This window comes from Polyodon spathula, chromosome 3, assembly GCF_017654505.1.
Source record: "Polyodon spathula isolate WHYD16114869_AA chromosome 3, ASM1765450v1, whole genome shotgun sequence".
Taxonomy (NCBI): Eukaryota; Metazoa; Chordata; class Actinopteri; order Acipenseriformes; family Polyodontidae; genus Polyodon; species Polyodon spathula.
The window spans coordinates 101,355-126,158 of record NC_054536.1 but is presented as its reverse complement, the minus strand read 5'-3'; the positions used below and the strand labels follow the sequence as shown (position 1 = coordinate 126,158).

The 24,804-nt window shown below is 39.4% G+C and overlaps 1 protein-coding gene across 1 annotated transcript in view; it reads right to left on the bottom strand.

The window, feature by feature from the left end:
- Positions 1-17,289, bottom strand: part of LOC121309696 (vasoactive intestinal polypeptide receptor-like) — a 103,876-nt gene extending 86,587 nt beyond the window's left edge. Inside the window, exons 1-3 of the mRNA XM_041242796.1 lie at positions 16,588-17,289; positions 6,489-6,591; positions 1,849-1,956 (exon numbers count right to left, since the gene is read on the bottom strand). Of these exons, the coding sequence (XP_041098730.1) occupies positions 1,849-1,956; positions 6,489-6,591; positions 16,588-16,644 (268 nt within the window). The 5' untranslated portion in view covers positions 16,645-17,289. The remainder of the gene's footprint in view (positions 1-1,848; positions 1,957-6,488; positions 6,592-16,587) is intronic.
- Between the last annotated feature and the right edge of the window lie 7,515 nt (positions 17,290-24,804).

Here is a 24,804-nt window from a genome sequence, read left to right as displayed (position 1 = left end):
GGTGGCTGTGCTAGATTGCTGTAGTTCTGATTTAACTTGCCGTCAGGAATACTTTTTGTCTGCGCTGACTTTCCGGTTTCGTTTCTGAAAGCTGTTTATTTTATGTTCTGTTCAGCAGCCTCTGTAGTAGCCTTTTGTATAATGTGTGATTCAAAAGCTAAATAGCGATCGATCGTATTTTCTCCAAAGACACATTAAGACGTGCAAAACAATTACCTCCAACTGCATGCACAGTTTCTTTGGGAAATATCTTGACACGATCATCAGACGAAATATACTTTGCTTTTTTTACTCTGTCGTCCATTTCTACTATTTTACCTCCAATGGTGAAAAATAGATTTTAGCAGCCTAAATCAAAACAATGCAGCACTAACTTTGTCCCACCCCCTGCTGTACAGTACAGGTCACAGAAAAGCAGTACAGACGCACTGAATTTTCTTTGTAAATGTTACTTGTGGATGTTTTTTGTTTGTTTGTTGTTTGTGCCTCTTGCGTTGTGCAGTAGTTGACTTAAACAATGTTTCTTTTTTTCTCTCCATACTTGTCCGGTATGCATTGAATTTCGCGGGGACCGCTCAATTTCACAATTTCCGCGAAATCAACGATAACGCGATTTAGGTAGACCCCTAAATAGAGTAGTAAAATGAAGAAGAAATGTGTGCTAGTAAAACCAGGTATAATAATGAAATATAACCCACAGCATGACATTCATAGCACGCAGACTGTAACCTATTATTCAAAAAGCTAGCGCTAACAAAAGCCAGTTCCATAATCATAATGTTTGCATATTAAGCACTGATTGATCCTGTAATGTTAAATTACATAACTAGCTGCTACCTTTGGACAGTGACAGTGTCCTTTACAATGCATACGCTGTGAAAGCTACCCTACAATACTATAATATATCACAGATTAGATTTCAATTGAGTATGTTAACATACTATAGGTTACCTTATACGGGATCAGAAATTAAGCGGAACAATGATTACACATTCTCATTCTAGACCAGGTAATACACAGCTTAGTTACTGTCCCTTTCACAGAAAAGTACTCAAAATACACTTAATACAGTCAGTCTAGCGGGGTTAACTTACAGGAGCAATTCAGTCAAATATAAGGCAATAAGGAATTATCTTGCATTTGTTATGATGTGTTTTAAAATACAATAAAGCAAGAAATGTCAGTTTTGCAATAAAACAGTGTCCCGATTAACGATTGTGGAATTAAACTCAAGTTCAAATCAGAACGGTTCTTATTGAGGTTACTGACTGACGTGGTTTTACATGTCTGATTGATGCCGTGTTTTTAAACTCCCTATTTCTCATGTTTCATGCCGCTTGCTGTGGGGGTGCGAGCCTCTTACCGGCTCGTCGTTGTGAATGAGAATTTGTTTTCAATCGACTCATCTGGATAAATAAGTTTTTATTGATTGATCAGTAAGTAGCTTTTAAATGTATTTAAAAAAAAGAGGTTTTTATTTGTGGGCTCAATTAATTGTCATCATGAGAACCATGGAGAGAAACAAAAAAACTGAACATTTTTAATCATCCTATTTTTTCACCTAGTGTGTTAAAAACAGGCACCTGTACTCAGAGTCCTTGAAATTTGTGGATTGATCCAAGCACAGGGTAATGTTGTATATGACTGACACACTTCATCCAGGGTAATGTTGTATATGACTGACACACTTCACCCAGGGTAATGTTGTATATGACTGACACACTTCACCCAGGGTAATGTTGTATGACTGACACACTTCACCCAGGGTAATGTTGTATGACTGACACACTTCACCCAGGGTAATGTTGTATGACTGACACACTTCAGTGCTAAACCATTGACACTTACCGTGCATATCTGAGAAAAAGCTGAAGTATGTTGGACATTGCCTCAGAACCATCTCCCCAACCTGGGCTGAGGGCCAGCAGGTAATGTTATCCCACATTCCTCTGCAGCCTACAGAAACAGAGCACAGCATATCATTCAATGAACCTGCTTTGAGGTCTCTTTGAACTATAGGTGATAACGGGACACATACGCAGGGGAGTGAGTGACGGATTGAGCCTTATAGTATCTATGACACCAGCTAACCTCAATTGCTATTTAATTACAATGCTGATTACTGTACAGATATACAGTATGTATAATACAATTCAATTTTACTGACCAACCTTCTTAAAGCCAATTTGTTGTTGCCCGGCACCTATCTTTAACATTTCTGGCAAAACTGAAATTACTCTACAATTTGTATCTGTTGTTGTGAAGCAGGATATTAGGAGGTCAGCTTGAAGGAACCACATTCACTCAACATTGCCAGCTGAAGCACAAAGATATGTTGTAAGTAATGATGGAAATGATTTAAAATACTTTGAGAGAGAAAGAGCCGGTAGCTTCATCAATGCTGATTATGGCTCAAGGAAACATCTGCAAATTATACAGTAATTAGAAAAAGGAAAGATACATAAAATAAATAGAAGTAAGTTTGAAAGTAATATACAAAATTATTATTATTATTATTATTATTATTATTATTATTATTATGTTGACTCATGCGTGCCTATGGGGTTCCCTGGGGGGCTACATTACCAGTACATCCACTTCATGATATGTTGAACAAGGGCTGGTTTCTTCTTTCTATGTATATATCTTTTAAAAGCCTCCTATAAACCCTTAGCAGCTAGTACGATTTGGAATGGAAGCCTAGCTCCCTTAGAGATCGAGGTTAACTGGGATACTATCTGGAATCATTTAGGCTTGGCTTCTAGGACCCCTAATCACCAGATGATTCACTTTAACTTTCTTCATAGGACAGACCTAACCCCTCGAAGACGTTTTCTTATCAGGCTTGCCCCTACCCCTGACTGTTCTCTATGCCCCCAGGGCGCTTTTCCACGCATGGTTTGGGAATGCCCCGCTGAAGCTTTATTCTGGGAGCGTGTTTCCTCTACTTGTTCATCTATATTTGGAGGGTAGTCCCTCGCTCCGCTGTGTTTCTTTTATTGAGCGATAATTCATTTCTCCACAGCAGAAAGGCAATTTGTTGGCTGGCCTCACTGCAGTGAAGATGATGGGTGCTCTGCGTTGGCAGCCGCCATACTCCCTTCCCTGGTGCCACTGGGTTCTAACATTCCTTGATATCATTTACTTAGAGCTCTCCACCGCTCGGATTGATGGTGCCAGGGAACAGACGATTAATGCCTGGAAAGGTATGGCTGATCTTAAGCCGTTGTTAAATCCGGACTGAATGAGATCTCTGGGGCCCTTGTAGGGGGTAACGGGAGGGAGGGAGATAGCCACCCGGGAGGGAGGGGGTAAAGAAAAGAAAATGGGGATCTCATTTGTTCTCTTTTTTAATATATATATATATTTGTATCTGTATTGTTATTTCTGTATGAGTTTCTGAATAAAAAAAAACTTAAAATAATAAAGTTGACTTAAATATAAAATCTAATGTTGATCAAAAATACATATTTCATGGAGTGCAAAAACATTGCCAACATCTGTAACAGAAAATGTATTTGTGATTTTAAAAAGCCTCTACAGGGTAGTCCAGTGCACATCTTTAAAGACTTTCAACAAAAAGATCCTCTTCCTCCTCTAGACATACAAACGCATTACAATTAGTGGACCAGCTTACTGAAAGAAGCGGCTTCTTATTCAACATCTTTCCTGTGCAGATAAGGCAAGACATACAGAGTGTTTTATGAATTGCAAATCAATCTTGCAACACATTTTCTTGTTGTTAGCTTATTCAGAGCACTCGTCTCCTGCACATTATTGCTTTTCTGCTTTAATTGCAGCAGAATCTAAAAATGTATTTTCTATTTTAGTAGTAGAGATGCAAAAACAATAGGTGCAAAATGTTTACATTGCTTTCAGATAAAATGAGTTAAAAACCAGCTTGAAGTTTAGCAATGTAGGAGGTGGCATTGCATACTATTTTTTTTTTTTTTGCATTTTAAAGATTTAGTAGTTGCTAATTGTGTTTTTTTTTGTTTTTTTTAAATCTTTTTCTCCCAATTTAGAACAGCCAATTATTTTTAGGCTCAGCTCACCGCTCAGTGCAGCTCTGGGCAGCTTACAGGCAACCCTGCAGGCATCCGGCCAGACTACAAGGGTCACTGGTGCATAGTGAGTGAGGACACCCTGGCTGACCTGAGCCGTTCCCACCCCCGGTCAGCAGTGGAATATCCTGGACTCGAATCTGTGACATCCATGCTATAGGGTGCATCCTGCACTCCATGCGGAGCTACTTTAGCAGATGCGCCACTCGGGAGCCCTTATCGATCTACAGTACTGTGCAAAAGTTTTAGGCAGGTGTGAAAAAATGCTGTAAAGTAAGAATGCTTTCAAAAATAGACATGTTAATTGTTTATATTTATCAATTAACACAATACAAAGTGAGTGAACAGAAGAAAAATCTACATCAAATCAATATTTGGTGTGACCACGCTTTGCCTTCAAAACAGCATCAGTTTTTCTAGGTACACTTACAACTCGACAGGTAGGTTGGCCCAAACATCTTGGAGAACTAACCACAGCTCTTCTGTGGATTTAGGCAGCCTCAGTTGCTTCTCTCTCTTCATTTAATCCCAGACAGACTCGATGATGTTGAGATCAGGGCTCTGTGGGGGCCACACCATCACTTCCAGGACTCCTTGTTCTTCTTTACGCTGAAGATAGTTCTTAATGACTTTTGCTATATGTTTGGGGTCGTTGTCATGCTGTAGAATAAATTTGGGGCCAAACAGATGCCTCCCTGATGGTATTGCATGATGGATAAGTATCTGCCTGTACTTCTCAGCATTGAGGAGACCATTAATTCTGACGAAATCCCCAACTCCTTTGCAGAAATGCAGCCCCAAACTTGCAAGGAACCTCCACCATGCTTCACTGTTGCCTGCAGACACTCATTCGTGTATGCTCTCCACCCCTTTGGCGAACAAACTCCCTTCTGCTACAGCCAAATATTTCAAATTTTGACTCATCAGTCCAGAGCACCTGCTGCCATTTTTCTGCACCCCAGTTCCTGTGTTTTCGTGCATAGTTGAGTCGCTTGGCCTTGTTTCCACGTCAGAGGTATGACTTTTTGGCCGCAAGTCTTCCATGAAGGCCACTTCTGACCAGACTTCTCCGGACAGTAGATGGGTGTACTAGGGTCCCACAGTTTTCTGCCAATTCTGAGCTGATGGCATTGCTGGACATCTTCTGATTGCGAAGGGAAGTAAGCATGATGTGTCTTTCATCTGCTGCAGTAAGTATCCTTGGCCGACCACTGCGCCTACGGTCCTCAACGTTGCCTGTTTCTTTGTGCTTCTTCAAAAGAGCTTGGACAGCACATCTGAAAACCCCTGTCTGCCTTGAAATTTCTGCCTGGGAGAGACCTTGCTGATGCAGTATAACTACCTTGTGTCTTGTTGCTGTGCTCAGTCTTGCCATGGTGTATGACTTTTGACAGTAAACTGTCTTCAGCAACCTCACGTTGTTAGCTGAGTTTGGCTGTTCCTCACCCAGTTTTATTCCTCCTACACAGCTGTTTCTGTTTCAGTTAATGATTGTGTTTCAACCTACATATTGAATTGATGATCATTAGCACCTGTTTGGTATAATTGTTTAATCATACACCTGACTATATGCCTACAAAATTCCTGACTTTGTGCAAGTGTACCTAGAAGAACTGATGCTGTTTTGAAGGCAAAGGGTGGTCACACCAAATATGGATTTGATGTAGATTTTTCTTCTGTTCACTCACTTTGCATTTTGTTAATTGATAAATATAAACTATTAACATGTCTATTTTTGAAAGCATTCTTACTTTACAGCATTTTTTTCACACCTGCCTGAAACTTTTGCACAGTACTGTAGTTTTTGACATCTTTAATATCACAATAACAATAACGATGGGCCAACCATGACTGTAGGCAGGGTATACAAAAGAAGGTCCAGTGCACTCCAGATTTGAAATTAGATTTCTTTAGTTTATAGAAGTGTTCTTGTTGTAGGTAGTAAGGTGCAGATTTAAAAATTTCTTCCTGTGCACTGAATCAAATCATAGTTTAAGTTAAAACAACTACATTAGTCTGGAACTGAACTAAAAACAAAAATCAAAAGCTGCCCGAAATAAGCCAGGGAATCTGCAATGCAGTCGTGTTGTATTAATCTGTGCCAGTGGATCTGCAGTGCAGTCGTGCTGTATTAATCTGTGCCAGTGGATCTGCAGTGCAGTCGTGCTGTATTAATCTGTGCCAGTATTAATCTGTGCCAGTGGATCTGCAGTCTGCAGTGCAGTCGTGCTGTATTAATCTGTGCCAGTGGATCTGCAGTGCAGTCGTGCTGTATTAATCTGTGCCAGTGGATCTGCAGTGCAGTCGTGCTGTATTAATCTGTGCCAGTGGATCTGCAGTGCAGTCGTGCTGTATTAATCTGTGCCAGTGGATCCGCAGTACACTGAGCTCTGGAGTGGTATGACAGTCCAGTACCATCCTTACCGTAAACAGCGGAAATGTTTTCAGATTCCACCTTTCTCACACAGTCCTCTCGTTCCCTCTCAATTTCCAGCATGATGGTACACTCAGGGGGTAAGGTCAGCACCTTTAGAAACAGGTACACAAGATCACACTGTTAGCTATGACTTGTAGTGTGCTTCTTTAATAACAGGTACAGGTCACACTGTTAGCTATGGCTTGTAGTGTGCTTCTTTAATAACAGGTACAGATCACACTGTAGCTATGACTTGTAGTGTGCTTCTTTAATAACAGGTACAGGTCACACTGTAGCTATGGCTTGTAGTGTGCTTCTTTAATAACAGGTACAGGTCACACTGTAGCTATGACTTGTAGTGTGCTTCTTTAATAACAGGTACAGGTCACACTGCAGCTATGACTTGTAGTGTGCTTCTTTAATAACAGGTACAGGTCACACTGTAGCTATGGCTTGTAGTGTGCTTCTTTAATAACAGGTACAGGTCACACTGTAGCTATGACTTGTAGTGTGCTTCTTTAATAACAGGTACAGGTCACACTGTAGCTATGACTTGTAGTGTGCTTCTTTAATAACAGGTACAGGTCACACTGTAGCTATGGCTTGTAGTGTGCTTCTTTAATAACAGGTACAGGTCACACTGTAGCTATGGCTTGTAGTGTGCTTCTTTAATAACAGGTACAGGTCACACTGTAGCTATGGCTTGTAGTGTGCTTCTTTAATAACAGGTACAGGTCACACTGTAGCTATGGCTTGTAGTGTGCTTCTTTAATAACAGGTATGGCTGTGTAATAACCACACTGATCTGCGTGTAGCAAAGGAGAAACCATGCTAATGGGTGATTTCAACTTCCCCCATATAAAATGGGAAAACCCGGTGGGGAGCATGACAGCCAAAATTGAAATGGTAGAAATGACAAATGACTGCTGCTTCCTAACGCAATTTGTCAAGGCACCAACTAGAGAGGGGGGTGGGGGGGGGCATGCCTTGATTTAGTCTTTTCAAATAACAAAGACAGAATAACTAAAACAGAGGTCAGAGAACCAACTGACAAACCACAACATGGTCTCGTTTGAAGTGCTTTTTAAAACTAACACTAAAGTTTACAATTTTAAAAAGGTAAACTATGAAGGAATGAAATAGGGATTAACAGAAGTAGATTGGAGTAAAATAGAGAAAACAGCCACAGGGAAAGGATGTCTATTTTTCAAAAATGTAGTAATAGAGGCACAAAACAATTACATCCCAAAAGTAGACAAATCAAAATCTAAAACAAAATGGCCAAAATGGTTTAATAGATTAAAATTTTAAATAAATTATAAATTTATATATATATATATATATATATATATATATATATATATATATATATATATATATATATATATATATATATATATATACAGTGTCTTGCAAAAGTATTCAGACCCCTGACCAATTGTCTCATATTACTGAATTACAAATGGTACATCGAAATTTCGTTCTGTTCGATATTTTATTTTAAAACACTTAAACTCAAAATCAATTATTGTAAGGTGACATTGGTTTCATGTTGGGAAATATTTTTAAGAAAAATAAAAAACTGAAATATCTTGCTTGCATAAGTATTCAACCCCTACACATTAATATTTGGTAGAGCCACCTTTCGCTGCAATAACAGCTTTAAGTCTTTTGGGGTAAGTATGTACCAGCTTTGCACACAGTGTCGGAGTGATTTTGGCCCATTCTTCTTGGCAGATTTGTTCCAGGTTGTTCAGGTTGGTTGGATGACGCTTGTGGACCGCAATTTTCAAATAGTGCCACAGATTCTCAATGGGATTGAGATCAAGACTTTGACTGGGCCACTATAGGACATTCACCTTTTTGTTCTTGAGGTACTCCAATGTTGCTTTGGCCTTGTGCTTGGGATCATTGTCCTGCTGAAAGGTGAATTTCCTCCCAAGCTTCAGTTTTTTAGTGGACTGAAGCAGATTCTCTTGCAGTATTTTCCTGTATTTTGCTCCATCCATTCTTCCTTCAATTGTAACAAGATGCCCAGTCCCTGCTGATGAGAAGTATCCCCACAGCATGATGCTGCCATGACCATACTTCACTGTAGGGATGGTGTGTCTTGAGGCATGGACAGTGTTAGGTTTGCGCCACTCATAGCGCTTTGAGTTTTGGCCAAAAAGCTCTATCTTGGTCTCATCTGACCACAAAACCTTTTCCCACATCGCAGCTGGGTCACTCTCATGCTTTCTGGGAAACTCCAGACGTGCTTTCAGATGGTACTTTTTGAGTAAAGGCTTCTTTCTTGCCACCCTCCCATACAGGCCAGTGTTATGCAGAGCTCTTGATATGGTTGACTGCTGCACCATTACTCCACTCCCAGCCACTGAACTCTGTAGCTCCTTCAAAGTGATTGTTGGCCTCTCTGTGGCTTCTCTCCTTGTTTGAGTGCTGAGTTCTGAGGGACGGCCTTTTCTTGGCAGTGCCTGGGTGGTGTGATGCAGCTTCCACTTCCTGATTATTGATCCAACTGTGCTCACTGGGATATCCAAACACTTGGATATTATTTTGTACCCTTTCCCTAATCTATGCATTTCTATTGCTTTATCTCTAACTAACTTCTGTAGAATGCTCTTTGGTCTTCATTTTCCTTCAGATTTACAGCCTTACCAATGATCCTTCAACAGTGGGGTTTTTATCCAGAAAATGTGACAGCAACTTTAATGGTTCACAGGTGGAGGCCAATGGCAAGATAATTGTGTCTTCGTTAGGGCAATTTCTTTCATCGGTGCAAACTGGGAGCTTCCACAGCACAGGGGTTGAATACTTATGCAAGCAAGATATTTCAGTTTTTTATTTTTCTTAAAAAATATTTCCCAACATAAAACCAATGTCACCTTACAATAATTGATTCTGTGTTTCAGTGTTTAAAAATAAAATATCAAACAGAACAAAATTTCAGTGTACCATTTGTAATTCAGTAATATGAGAAAATTGGTCACGGGTCTGAATACTTTTGCAAGGCACTATATATATTTTTTTTCTGAGGAAAAAGGCACTTTACAGAGTGTTTATGAGGGACCAAGAACAAAGTACACAGAAAGAGTACTTGAAAAAGTTAAAAGGCCAAGAGAGAGATAGAAATGAAAATTGCCAAGGGGGATAAAGCCAATTCTAAAAAGTATTTATAACTTTAGCATAACAGAGGCATAAGTGTGTTTATGCTACTACCTAGAACCGCCAGCAGTAGTCATTTTGATGGGTACATTTTAAACAACTTTGATATGAAAATGAAATGCAAACTATCAGACAAGTCAAAAGATTTATTTATGAACATCATATCTAACATTTGCATAGCAGAAACACTGTATTTAAATGAAAAAATAAACATAAAAGGCTATTTATTTTTTAAATCAGCGCATATAATGCATTACATAAAAAAATGAAAAACATTATAAATGAATAAAATAAACCTTTCAAAAGAAGATATTGTGTAAACGTGTAAAATGCTACAGCGTATGTACATACAAAATTGTAAAAACAAAGTAATTATTTACAAAAATAATATAAAAGGCTTTTTTTTCACATTAGTCTATTGGATAGCACGACTTCAAAAAATATAAACTATAATAAAATAAACATTTCAAAAGGAAATATTGTGTAACCAGCTGTAAACTGGTTAATGTAAGCCTACATACAGAATTGTAAAATCGAAATCATATAAAAAAGAAAATAACTCTGTTCACATTGTGTAACGGGAATGCACATTCAGGCAAACATCAACTTCAAAGTAGCCCCCATATTAGCACAATCCACACAGATGTACCGCTTATCAACTTGTCGTGTGCATTTACCACATACTGCTCTTTCACACTGGGCACAGATAGATATCGGACACTTTATTTTCATTGCATTTAGTTACCCGTCATTGTTTTCTGTTGCGTGTCACATGATGCGCACTGTATCCAGGTTGAGCTGCGTTTCCCTGCCGCTTTGCAGCTTTCTGATCAAAATGTTTCTGCCAAAGCTCCATGGCTAGCATCAGAAGATGATGTTTAGCTCTGTGCATTCATTGTACAAAAAGAAGAAATTGACGGCTGCCATGTCCAGTCCATTGTAAAATACAGCACCTGGACACCGGTGATTGCTTTCACAGAGTACTAAGTTTTGCGCAGATGGTGGAAACGCTCTTCTCACTTTGTTTACTGAACTGAACTGATAGGATTACAATAGAGATTTGGATAACACATAGCTAGACTTCAAGAGCAATATTTTATTAAAACACATACTGCTGTAAACTCAGCAGAGGCAGAGATAAGAAACTGGCTTGTACACATATAGTAAATAACATATTGTAGGTTATATTGACAATAGAAGCAAGTATTGTAACAAGCCGTCAGAATGACTACTTTTTAAGTAGAAGTGCTTCTAACTTTTATTTTTGCGATTCTGACTTTCAAACACTGTCAGAATATTTAACACATGTATTTAGGAAAAGTCAAAAACAGACAACCGCGGATCTTTAGCACACACAGAGTAATTTATATTTTAAAAGTGAAAACCGTCAAAATGACTACCGTGTTGGTTATAGTGTTAAAGGGACTAGGAGCTCTTAAAATAAACAAATCCCCTGGGCCGGATGAGATCCTTCCAATAGTACTCAAAGAAATGAAAGAAGTAATTTACAAACCGCTAACCAAGATCATGCAACAGTCTCTTGACATAGGGATGGTATCGACAGACTGGAAAATTGCAAACATAATACTGATCCACAGAAAGGGAAACAAAACTGAACCAGGTAACTACAGACCAATAAGCCTGACTTCTATTATATGTAAACTTATGGAAACTACAATAAGATCCAAAATGGAAAATTACCTATATGGTAACAACATCCTGAGAGACAGTCAACATGGTTTCAGCAAGGTATAGTAAGCAAACAAAAGTGTTAAATTTGCAGAAGACACAAAAATTGTAGGAGTGGCAAACACCACTGCAGCAGCAAAGGTCATTTAAAATGATCTAGGTCCCATTCAGAACTGGGCAGACAAATGGCAAATGACATTTAATAGAGAAAAGTGTAAGGTACTGCATAATGGCAATAAAAATGTGCATTATAAATACCAAATGGGAGATACTGAAATTGAAGAAGGAACCTATGAAAAAGACCTAGGACTTGATGTTGATTTATTAAAGACAATCTGGGGAAGCTATAAAAAGGTCAACAAGATGTCATATGCAGATATACAGTTGAAGGTGTTGAATTTAAATCAAGGGAAGCAATGTTAAAACGTTACAATGCATTAGTAAGACCCCATCTTGAAGGCATGTCATATGCAGAGGTTAAAAGAACTGAATCTATTCTAGAAGACTACATGGCAATCTGATTCAAGCATTCAGAATTCAAAAATATGTATTGCAATGCAATGTATACTGTCCCATCTACTTGGAAATGGTTTGTGTTGAGAGGTGCAGCTTCAAGGCTATAGTAGCATCACACCATGGACACTGACAGGAAGTTTAATAGCAGACATGAATGCAGGATGCTTTAGATGTCAACTGTGTACTGAAATTGACATGTCTTTCATTTTAGGTCATTCTGTGTATACTTTTGTATTACAGAGAATTTACAGACGATGACTGTGGACCAAACAGTCATTTCCTTTTTTTCTTTTTAGGTAATTTGGTACACTGATGCGTTAAAGTGTTCAATGCTCACACCTCCAACAAGCTCAGTTGTGTTTGCAGAAACAGGATGATACTTTTAGAATGTTCAATTACAGTAACAATCCCTGTGTTGGCGGATCCTGTACAACATTTATAGAAAATTGTTTCAGGAATGTCCTTGACTTATAAAGAGGCTGGTTTCGTAGGTGTGGATCACGAGAAACACACACCTGTTGCAATGAGTGTTCCAGACAGTGCTCAAGATACTACAATTCATACTGCATTCCTGTTATCAGAGCAGTAAACACTTTCATGTCAAAACGCTGTGCTGCTAAACTGATGAAAAGAATGCCAGAGTCACAACTCTTTATATAAGTGAGGTTTCAGCACTGCTTATTTATTTCAAACAGCAGGGATCTGACTACTAACACTGCTTAAATCATAAAAATAGCTGTTCAATTATAGATGCAAAACTGGGTCAGCCCTGAGCCACAAAATAATAATCTACATTAATTTTAACATACCTGAACTATGGTTACATTTAAATTCCTAAAGAATATGTAGTTCTTCTTCTTTGAAACCTGACTGGTCACAAAGCATTTGAATAAGTGCAGCTGTGCATGCAAAACCCTTAAACACAACATTTGAGGCGAGATAACAGTCCTTACGTAACACTTACTAAAACCCCGTCCCTACAGGTCAATGCATATACTCACACACTTACTAAAACCGTGTCCCTACAGGTCAATGCATATACTCACACACTTACTAAAACCCTGTGCCTGCAGGTCAATGCATATACTCAAACACTTACTAAAACCCTGTGCCTACAGGTCAATGCATATCCTCAAACACTTACTAAAACCCTGTCCCTACAGGTCAATGCATATACTCACACACTTACTAAAACCCTGTGCCTACAGGTCAATGCATATACTCTCACACTTACTAAAACCCTGTCCCTACAGGTCAATGCATATACTCTCACACTTACTAAAACCCTGTCCCTACAGGTCAATGCATATACTCACACACTTACTAAAACCCCGTCCCTACAGGTCAATGCATATACTCTCACACTTACTAAAACCCCGTCCCTACAGGTCAATTCATATACTCTCACACTTACTAAAACCCCGTGCCTACAGGTCAATGCATATACTCTCACACTTACTAAAACCCCGTCCCTACAGGTCAATGCATATACTCTCACACTTACTAAAACCCCGTGCCTACAGGTCAATGCATATACTCTCACACTTACTAAAACCCCGTGCCTACAGGTCAATGCATATACTCTCACACTTACTAAAACCCTGTCCCTACAGGTCAATGCATATACTCAAACATTTACTAAAACCCTGTGCCTACAGGTCAATGCATATACTCACACACTTACTAAAACCCTGTGCCTGCAGGTCAATGCATATACTCACACACTTACTAAAACCCTGTGCCTACAGGTCAATGCATATACTCAAACACTTACTAAAACCCTGTGCCTGCAGGTCAATGCATATACTCTCACACTTACTAAAACCCTGTGCCTACAGGTCAATGCATATACTCAAACACTTACTAAAACCCTGTGCCTACAGGTCAATGCATATACTCACACACTTACTAAAACCCTGTGCCTACAGGTCAATGCATATACTCAAACACTTACTAAAACCCTGTCCCTACAGGTCAATGCATATACTCTCACACTTACTAAAACCCTGTGCCTACAGGTCAATGCATATACTCACACACTTACTAAAACCCTGTCCCTACAGGTCAATGCATATACTCAAACACTTATTAAAACCCTGTGTCTACAGGTCAATGCATATATTCAAACACTTACTAAAACCCTGTCCCTACAGGTCAATGCATATACTCTCACACTTACTAAAACCCTCTGCCTACAGGTCAATGCATATACTCACACACTTACTAAAACCCTGTGCCTACAGGTCAATGCATATACTCACACACTTACTAAAACCCTGTGCCTACAGGTCAATGCATATACTCTCACACTTACTAAAACCCTGTCCCTACAGGTCAATGCATATACTCAAACACTTACTAAAACCCTGTCCCTACAGGTCAATGCATATACTCAAACATTTACTAAAACCCTGTGCCTACAGGTCAATGCATATACTCAAACACTTACTAAAACCCTGTGCCTACAGGTCAATGCATATACTCTCACACTTACTAAAACCCTGTGCCTGCAGGTCAATGCATATACTCAAACACTTACTAAAACCCTGTGCCTGCAGGTCAATGCATATACTCTCACACTTACTAAAACCCTGTGCCTACAGGTCAATGCATATACTCAAACACTTACTAAAACCCTCTGCCTACAGGTCAATGCATATACTCACACACTTATTAAAACCCTGTGTCTACAGGTCAATGCATATATTCAAACACTTACTAAAACCCTGTCCCTACAGGTCAATGCATATACTCTCACACTTACTAAAACCCTCTGCCTACAGGTCAATGCATATACTCAAACACTTACTAAAACCCTGTCCCTACAGGTCAATGCATATACTCAAACACTTACTAAAACCCTGTGCCTACAGGTCAATGCATATACTCAAACACTTACTAAAACCCTGTCCCTACAGGTCAATGCATATACTCTCACACTTACTAAAACCCTCTGCCTACAGGTCAATGCATATACTCACACACTTATTAAAACCCTGTGTCTACACGTCAATGCATATATTCAAACACTTACTAAAACCCTGTCCCTACAGGTCAATGCATATACTCTCACACTTACTAAAACCCTCTGCCTACAGGTCAATGCATATACTCAAACACTTACTAAAACCCTGTGCCTACAGGTCAATGCATATACTCAAACACTTACTAAAACCCTGTGCCTACAGGTCAATGCATATACTCAAACACTTACTAAAACCCTGTGCCTACAGGTCAATGCATATACTCACACACTTACTAAAACCCTGTGCCTACAGGTCAATGCATATACTCAAACACTTACTAAAACCCTGTGCCTACAGGTCAATGCATATACTCTCACACTTACTAAAACCCTGTGCCTACAGGTCAATGCATATACTCTCACACTTACTAAAACCCTGTGCCTACAGGTCAATGCATATACTCACACACTTACTAAAACCCTGTGCCTACAGGTCAATGCATATACTCAAACACTTACTAAAACCCTGTGCCTACAGGTCAATGCATATACTCACACACTTACTAAAACCCTGTCCCTACAGGTCAATGCATATACTCACACACTTACTAAAACCCTGTGCCTACAGGTCAATGCATATACTCTCACACTTACTAAAACCCTGTCCCTACAGGTCAATGCATATACTCACACACTTACTAAAACCCTTTGCCTACAGGTCAATGCATATACTCACACTTACTAAAACCCTGTGCCTACAGGTCAATGCATATACTCACACTTACTAAAACCCTGTGCCTACAGGTCAATGCATATACTCAAACACTTACTAAAACCCTGTGCCTACAGGTCAATGCATATACTCAAACACTTACTAAAACCCTGTCCCTACAGGTCAATGCATATACTCACACACTTACTAAAACCCTGTGCCTACAGGTCAATACATATACTCAAACACTTACTAAAACCCTGCCCCTACAGGTCAATGCATATACTCACACACTTACTAAAACCCTGTGCCTACAGGTCAATGCATATACTCTCACACTTACTAAAACCCCATACGTGCAGGAAAATGCATATACTCTCACACTTACGGTAGCATACAGGTAACAGTGCTGCTCTGACCTAGGCTATTACAGTTGTACATATCTTGGTATAAACTCAAATACCAGACTGTTCAATTGCCTATACAAACCACAGCCTCTGCTGCAGTTTGTCATCCTGCGGTAGTTCTGTTTGAGACACGAGCAACGTTTTGTTTCTTCGGGTCTCACAGAATGCAAAAATAACTTCATCACTGGTTAAAGTGAATTTGCATTTGAGTTTTCAGAGAAAATCTCCTCGCAGCAGCATTTTTTTTGTTTTTCTTTTTACTAATATAAATTCTACTAGAAGCCACAGTATCTTTTAGCAAGACAGATTATACTGATATAACATCAAGGCAATCTTGCCTGCAGCCACAAAGACAAGCAGTATTACTACTACGACTATTATTATTAGTAGTAGCAGCAGCAGCAGTAATAATAGTATTCCAGTTACACAAATGACACTTGGCTTGGCATTACTCTAGTCACATTAACATGATTATTGATTACAGCTAAAGCGTCTTTATACAAATTATCGGCTCATTAACTTGTCAATCAGACAAAACAGACAATTTACCAAATATCAAAATGTACATTAGTGTTCGTAAATTACCTAACGATCAAGCTACATGATGAAGTTATAATACTCAAATAGGAATCAGAAAACACGGAGCTACTCACAGAAGAAAAAAGGTACTGTAGACTTAGTGCAAGGATCGCAATGTGTGAAATATCCATTTTCTTTCAGCTTTTAGAAAAAAATTCTTTATTCCAGTCGTTTTCAGCACAGTTGGGTTTCCCGTTCAGACTGAGTTTAAAAGGACATCAAACCAGCAGCTCAGTTCAATATATTTGACAACCAATATCTTCTCGTGTTTGTTTTGGTATGAGTCACATTCTTCAAGGAAGTTGATCACAAAATAAAGCACGAATCTGTCATCAAGATACTGCGCTCTGTCTCAGTAAGTTCAGTAAATCCTCCGCAGAAGGCTCCCTTCTTCAATCCCCTCTCACTGCACAGACGCTGCTCCCGGTAGCCGGCTACTCGGCTCACTAAACACTGGAGCGCTTGTCCCAGCTGAAGGCATGTAACTGTAATGAGAACGCGTTCTCTCCACACCCTGCCAGGAGCCCGTGGGGTGGGACCGGGTGTTCACAGGTGAAGTTCCAGTAGCCACGCGCTGCTAATGCACCTAGAGGGAGACAACCCCGAGCAACAGAAGTAACCGCATATATTCAGAGAGCACCTCCAGGCTTTGTTTGTGTAGTACGCAGCTGTCTTGACATCGAAGAAAGCCCCTCGGGTAGTGTACAGTTCAATTTACAACACAGCCGTCCTTCCAAAACTCCTCTTTTACGCTGTTGCCGGGAGCAGCCTCTGCAGTTAGCGCCTACGGTATCTAAAGAGCTTGTGATCTTAAAAGAGATTGTACTGTCATGCGCGTCAGTTAACAGGAAATAATGCAAAGTTTTTGAGATTTCGAATTGATTTAGCAGAACTAGCCCGCTTATTCTGTCATAGCGTGGCTAGGGAGACACAGTGGGCTCTGTTTGTCAGTGTGTCGGGTTTCCGTTTGTGTAATCATTTTTCCTAACCTTTCTTTTTATTTCAAGAAAGATTTGTATAATTAGCGTATATACTATATAGCTGCCCCTTGTATTTATATTTAATGAGAAGTTCAGAAAGACAGCATTGCATAATGTACTGAAAGCATGCCGAGAATGTAGCAATGGAATCCGTTTATGTAACTAAAATAAAAGTTGTCCATTTTGTATTTCTGTATTTTGATATGTACTGTGTGTTGCATAATAATGTCTAGCTAATGCGTAGTCTACTGCGTACATCTTGTGTGAGTAACTAGGGCTAAATTCTAGCTGCTTTATGATTTATTTGTGAACCATTACAATACATAGTTCAATCAGATGTCGATACGACGTTCTATTTTGTAAATGCAAGTAAATGCTTACAATGGAGCAAATCCAAGTGCAGTTTTTCAGGGACGGGTTTAAGAACATAAGAACATAAGAAAGTTTACAAATGAGAGGAGGCCATTCGGCCCATCTTGCTCGTTTGGTTGTTAGTAGCTTATTGATCCCAGAATCTCATCAAGCAGCTTCTTGAAGGATCCCAGGGTGTCAGCTTCAACAACATTACTGGGGAGTTGATTCCAGACCCTCACAATTCTCTGTGTAAAAAAGTGTCTCCTATTTTCTGTTCTGAATGCCCCATTGTCTAATCTCCATTTGTGACCCCTGGTCCTTGTTTCTTTTTTCAGGTCGAAAAAGTCCCTTGGGTTGATACTGTCAATACCTTTTAGAATTTTGAATGCTTGAATTAGGTCGCCACGTAGTCTTCTTTGTTCAAGACTGAACAGATTCAATTCTTTTAGCCTGTCTGCATATGACATGCCTTTTAAGCCCGGAATAATTCTGGTCGCTCTTCTTTGCACTCTTTCTAGAGCAGCAATATCTTTTTTATAGCGAGGTGACCAGAACTGCACATAATATTCAAGATGAGGTCTTACTAGTGCATTGTACAGTTTTAACATTACTTCCCTTGATTTAAATTCAACACTTTTCACAATGTATCCGAGCATCTTGTTAGCCTTTTTTATAGCTTCCCCACATTGTCTAGATGAAGACATTTCTGAGTCAACAAAAACTCGTAGGTCTTTTTCATAGATTCCTTCTCCAATTTCAGTATCTCCCATATGATATCTATAATGTACATTTTTATTTCCTGCGTGCAGTACCTTACATTTTTCTCTATTAAATGTCATTTGCCATGTGTCTGCCCAGTTCTGAATCTTGTCTAGATCATTTTGAATGACCTTTGCTGCTGCAACAGTGTTTGCCACTCCTCCTATTTTTTGTGTCGTCTGCGAATTTAACAGTTTTGCTTACTATACCAGAATCTAAATCATTAATGTAGATTAGGAATAGCAGAGGACCTAATACTGATCCCTGTGGTACACCACTGGTTACCACACTCCATTCTGAGGTTTTTCCTCTAATCAGTACTTTCTGTTTTCTACATGTTAACCACTCCCTAATCCATGTACATGTGTTTCCTTGAATCCCTACTGCGTTCAGTTTGAGAATTAATCTTTTGTGCGGGACTTTGTCAAAAGCTTTCTGGAAATCTAAATAAACCATGTCATATGCTTTGCAATTATCCATTATCGATGTTGCATCCTCAAAAAAATCAAGCAAGTTAGTTAGACACGATCTCCCTTTCCTAAAACCATGTTGACTGTCTCCCAGTACCCTGTTACCATATAGGTAATTTTCCATTTTGGATCTTATTATAGTTTCCCGTAAGTTTGCATATAATAGAAGTCAGGCTTACTGGTCTGTAGTTACCTGGTTCAGTTTTGTTTCCCTTTTTGTGGATCGGTATTACGTTTGCAATTTTCCAGTCTGTCGGTACCACCCCTGTGTCAAGAGACTGCTGCATGATCTTGGTTAGCGGTTTGTAAATTACTTCTTTCATTTCTTTGAGTACTACTGGGAGGATCTCATCCGGCCCAGGGGATTTGTTTATTTTAAGAGCTCCTAGTCCCTTTAACACTTCTGCCTCAGTTATGCTAAAGTTATTTAAAACTGGATGACATGTGGGGCATGTTGTCAGTATCTTCCTTTGTAAAAACTTGTGAAAAGTAATCATTTAACATATTTGCTATTTTTTTTTTTTCTTCCTCTACGATTTTGCCATTTGTATCTCTTAAACATTTAATCTCCTCTTTGAATGTTCTCTTGCTGTTGTAATATTGGAAAAACATTTTGGAATTGGTTTTAGCTCCCTTAGCAATGTTCATTTCTATTTCTCTCTTGGCCTTTCTAACTTCCTTTTTGACTTGCGTTTGCAGTTCTGTGTACTCTTTCTGCGTACTTTCTTTTTGGTCCTTTTTTAATGCTCTGTAAAGTGCCTTTTTTCGCTGAATTTTTTTTTTTAATTGATCTATTAAACCATTTTGGCAATTTAGTTTTACATTTAGATTTGTCTACTTTAGGGATATAATTGTTTTGCGCCTCTAGTACTACATTTTTGAAGAACAACCATCCTTCTTCTGTGGGTGTTTTCTCTATTTTACTCCAATCTACTTCTGTTAGTCTCTGTTTCATACCTTCATAGTTTGCTTTTCTAAAATTGTAAACCTTAGCTTTAGTCTTTACTTTTGGGGATTTAAAAAACACTTCAAATGAGACCATGTTGTGGTCTGAGTTTGCCAGTGGTTCTCTGACCTCTGTTTTAGTTATTCTATCTTCGTTATTTGAAAAGACTAAATCAAGGCATGCCTCCCCTCTAGTGGGTGCCTTCACAAATTGTGTTAGGAAGCAGTCATTTGTCATTTCCACCATTTCTATTTCATCCTTCGCGCTACCCACCGGGTTTTCCCATTTTATTTGGGGGAAGTTGAAATCCCCCATTAGTATGGCTTCTCCTTTGCTACACACATTTCTAATGTCATTGTATAACAGATTATTGTGCTCACCGTCTGAATCTGGCGGTCTATAGCATGCTCCTATTATTATGCCTTTTGAATTTTTGTCTGTTATTCTGACCCATATTGATTCGGTTTTATTTTCTTTGTCCAGGTTTAACACCTGGGCTTCAAGACTGTTTCTTATGTATAGCGCTACCCCTCCTCCTCTTCTGTCCTGCCTGTCTTTCCTATACAGTGTATACCCACAAATATTATATTCGTCCCCATCACTCTCAGATAACCACGTTTCTGTAACACCTATCACATCATAGTTACTTGTTAGTGCAGTAGCTTCAAGTTCTAGAATTTTGTTTCTGATACTTCTAGCATTTAGATAAATACATTTAATGGTTGTCTTACCTGAGTTGTTGTTCTTGTTTTGATGCGGTCTCCCTTCTGTTTTTTTTGTTGATTTCTCCCCCCTTCCTTTCTAGTTTAAATGCTTCTGAACCTGCTCGAGGATCTTTTCTCCAAGTAGACTAGTTCCCTTGTTATTTAAGTGCAGTCCATCCCGTCTATACAGATAGTCCTTGTTGTAGAATGTGGTCCAATGATCAAGATAGGTGAAGCCTTCCCGTGTGCACCACGTCTTCAGCCATTCGTTTTGATTAATTATTTCCAGCTGTCCATATGGTCCTTTGCAAGGTGCGGGTAGTATACCAGAAAATACCACAGTTTTGTTTTTCTCTTTTAATTTCCTTCCTAGCTCTCTGAATTTGTTTTGCAGGGATTTTGGTCTGTCTCTTCCAATGTTGTTTGTACCGATGTGGACGACTACTACCGGGTCGTCTCCTGTTCGTTCTAGGAGCCTGTCCACGTTCTCAGTGATGTGCTTGACCGAGGCTCCCGGAAGGCAGCACACTGTTGTAGTAAGGGGGTCCAAACTGTGAATTGAACTTGCTGTGTTTCTCAATATGGAGTCCCCAACAATCATGACCTCCCTTCTTTTTGCTGTCTGGTCACCACTGTCAATAGGGTCCTGGATGTTGTTCCTTTCATTCTCTTGTTGTTGGTTCTGCTCATCAAAATTCTGAAGTGACTCAAATTTGTTGGTTGTTTTGATTTCTGGTGGTTGTGTTTGACGAAGGTTTCTTTTTTTCCCTGCTTCTGCCTACCTGAACCCAGCTGTTCTGACCTTCTATCTCCCTGGTGGCTTTCAGTCTGTTAGGGGTGATGCAGACTTCCATGAATTGTGGGTGTGCCAGTTCCTCAAGATCCTGTTGCTGTCTCACTTCTTCCAGCTCCATTTCTAGCATACTTACTAGTTTATGCAAATCCTGGATCGTGCGGCACTTTACGCACACTTGGTTTAGCTCCGCTGGGTTTTCTCGGATTTCCCACATCAAGCAGGTGTCACAGATTACTGGCTTGAAGACCATGTTGAGGTTTTTTTTTTTTTTTTTTTGAAGTTTAGTTTCTTCTGCAGCTGTCAACCTGCTTTCAAACTGCTTCGAAACTGCTCTGTACTTTTCCACGCCTGTACTTGTCCCACTCGCTGTCGCTTCCACTCGCTGTCGCTGGGAAGACTGCCTCGTTTAACTGCATTGCTCTGCTGTGCTGTTGGCTCCTCCCCTCGCCCGTGTCTCAAAACGGCGCTGAATTTGAATCAGCTGCTCCGAGTTTCAGCTTGTTTGTTATCAGAAAAACACACGCGGCTGTTTGACTTTGAGCTGCTGCTGTGTTTCCCCAATGTCCTCTCTTTTCTGATTAAAGCAATTCAAGATGCAATTTCTCCTTTCTGCTTCGAAACTGCTCTGTACTTTTCCACGCCTGTACTTGTCCCACTCGCGGTCGCTTCCACTCGCTGTCGCTGGGGAGAAAACACCCACAGAAGAAGGATGGTTGTTCTTCAAAAATGTAGTACTAGAGGCGCAAAACAATTACATCCCTAAAGTAGACAAATCTACATGTAAAACTATATTGCCAAAATGGTTTAATAGATCAATTAAAAAAAATATTCAGCGAAAAAAGACACTTTACAGAGCATTAAAAAAGGACCAAAAAGAAAGTACGCAGAAAGAGTACACAGAACTGCAAACGCAAGTCAAAAAGGAAGTTAGAAAGGCCAAGAGAGAAATAGAAATAAACATTGCTAAGGGAGCTAAAACCAATTTCAAAATGTTTTTCCAATATTACAACAGCTAGCGAACATTCAAAGAGGAGATTAAATGTTTAAGAGATACAAATGGCAAAATCGTAGAGGAAGAAAAAAAATAGCAAATATGTTAAATGATTACTTTTCACAAGTTTTTACAAAGGAAGATACTGACAACATGCCCCACATGTCATCCAGTTCCTATCCAGTTTTAAATAACTTTAGCATAACTGAGGCAGAAGTTTTAAAGGGACTAGGAGCTCTTAAAATAAACAAATCCCCTGGGCCGGATGAGATCCTCCCAGTAGTACTCAAAGAAATGAAAGAAGTAGTTTACAAACTGCTAACCAAGATCATGCAGCAGTCTCTTGACACAGGGGTGGTACCGACAGACTGGAAAATTGCAAACGTAATACCGATCCACAAAAAGGGAAACAAAACTGAACCAGGTAACTACAGACCAGTAAGCCTGACTTCTATTATATGCAAACTTATGGAAACTATAATAAGATCCAAAATGGGAAATTACCTATATGGTAACAGGGTCCTGGGAGACAGTCAACATGGTTTTAGGAAAGGGAGATCGTGTCTAACTAACTTGCTTGATTTTTTTGAGGATGCAACATCGATAATGGATAATTGCAAAGCATATGACATGGTTTATTTAGATTTCCAGAAAGCTTTTGACAAAGTCCCGCACAAAAGATTAATTCTCAAACTGAACGCAGTTGGGATTCAAGGAAACACATGTACATGGATTAGGGAGTGGTTAACATGTAGAAAACAGAAAGTACTGATTAGAGGAAAAACCTCAGAATGGAGTGTGGTAACCAGTGGTGTACCACAGGGATCAGTATTAGGTCCTCTGCTATTCCTAATCTACATTAATGATTTAGATTCTGGTATAGTAAGCAAACTTGTTAAATTTGCAGACGACACAAAAATAGGAGGAGTGGCAAACACTGTTGCAGCAGCAAAGGCCATTCAAAATGATCTAAACTAGATTCAGAACTGGGCAGACACATAGGAAGTGACATTTAACAGAGAAAAATGTAAGGTACTGCACGCAGGAAATAAAAATGTACATTATAGATATCATATGGGAGATACTGAAATTGGAGAAGGAATCTATGAAAAAGACCTAGTAGTTTTTGATGACTCAGAAATGTCTTCATCTAGACAATGTGGGGAAGCTATAAAAAAGGCTAACAAGATGCTCGGATACATTGTGAAAAGTGTTGAATTTAAAACAAGGGAAGTAATGTTAAAACTGTACAATGCACTTGTAAGACCTCATCTTGAATATTATGTGCAGTTCTGGTCACCTCGCTATAAAAAAGATATTGCTGCTCTAGAAAGAGTGCAAAGAAGAGCGACCAGAATTATTCCGGGCTTAAAAGGCATGTCATATGCAGACAGGCTAAAAGAATTGAATCTGTTCAGTCTTGAACAAAGAAGACTACGTGGCGACCTAATTCAAGCATTCAAAATTCTAAAAGGTATTGACAGTGTCGACCCAAGGGACTTTTTCGACCTGAAAAAAGAAACAAGGACCAGGGGTCACAAATGGAGATTAGACAAAGGGGCATTCAGAACAGAAAATAGGAGGCACTTTTTTACACAGAGAATTGTGAGGGTCTGGAATCAACTCCCCAGTAACGTTATTGAAGCTGACACCGTTGGATCCTTCAAGAAGCTGCTTGATGAGATTTTGGGATCAATAAGCTACTAACAACCAAACGAGCAAGATGGGCCGAATGGCATCCTCTTGTTTGTAAACTTTCTTATGTTCTTATGTTCTTATGAAACACACACCAAGCAGCTTTCATAACAGACATCAGCAAGAACATACAAAACACACACCAAGCAGCTTTCACAACAGACGTCAGCAAGAACCCACGAAACACAAACCAATCAGCTTTCACAACAGACGTCAGCAAGGACATACAAAACACACAACAAGTAGCTTTCACAATAGACGTCAGTAAGAACACATGAAACACACACCAAGTAGCTTTCACAACAGACGTCAGCAAGAACACACGAAACACACACCAAGCAGCTTTCACAACAGACATCAGCAAGAACATACAAAACACACACCAAGCAGCTTTCACAACAGACATCAGCAAGAACATACAAAACACACACCAAGCAGCTTTCACAACAGATGTCAGCAAGAACACACGAAACACACACCAAGCAGCTTTCACAACAGACATCAGCAAGAACATAGAAAACACACACCAAGCAGCTTTCACAACAGACGTCAGCAAGAACACACGAAACAAACACCAAGCAGCTTTCACAACAGAC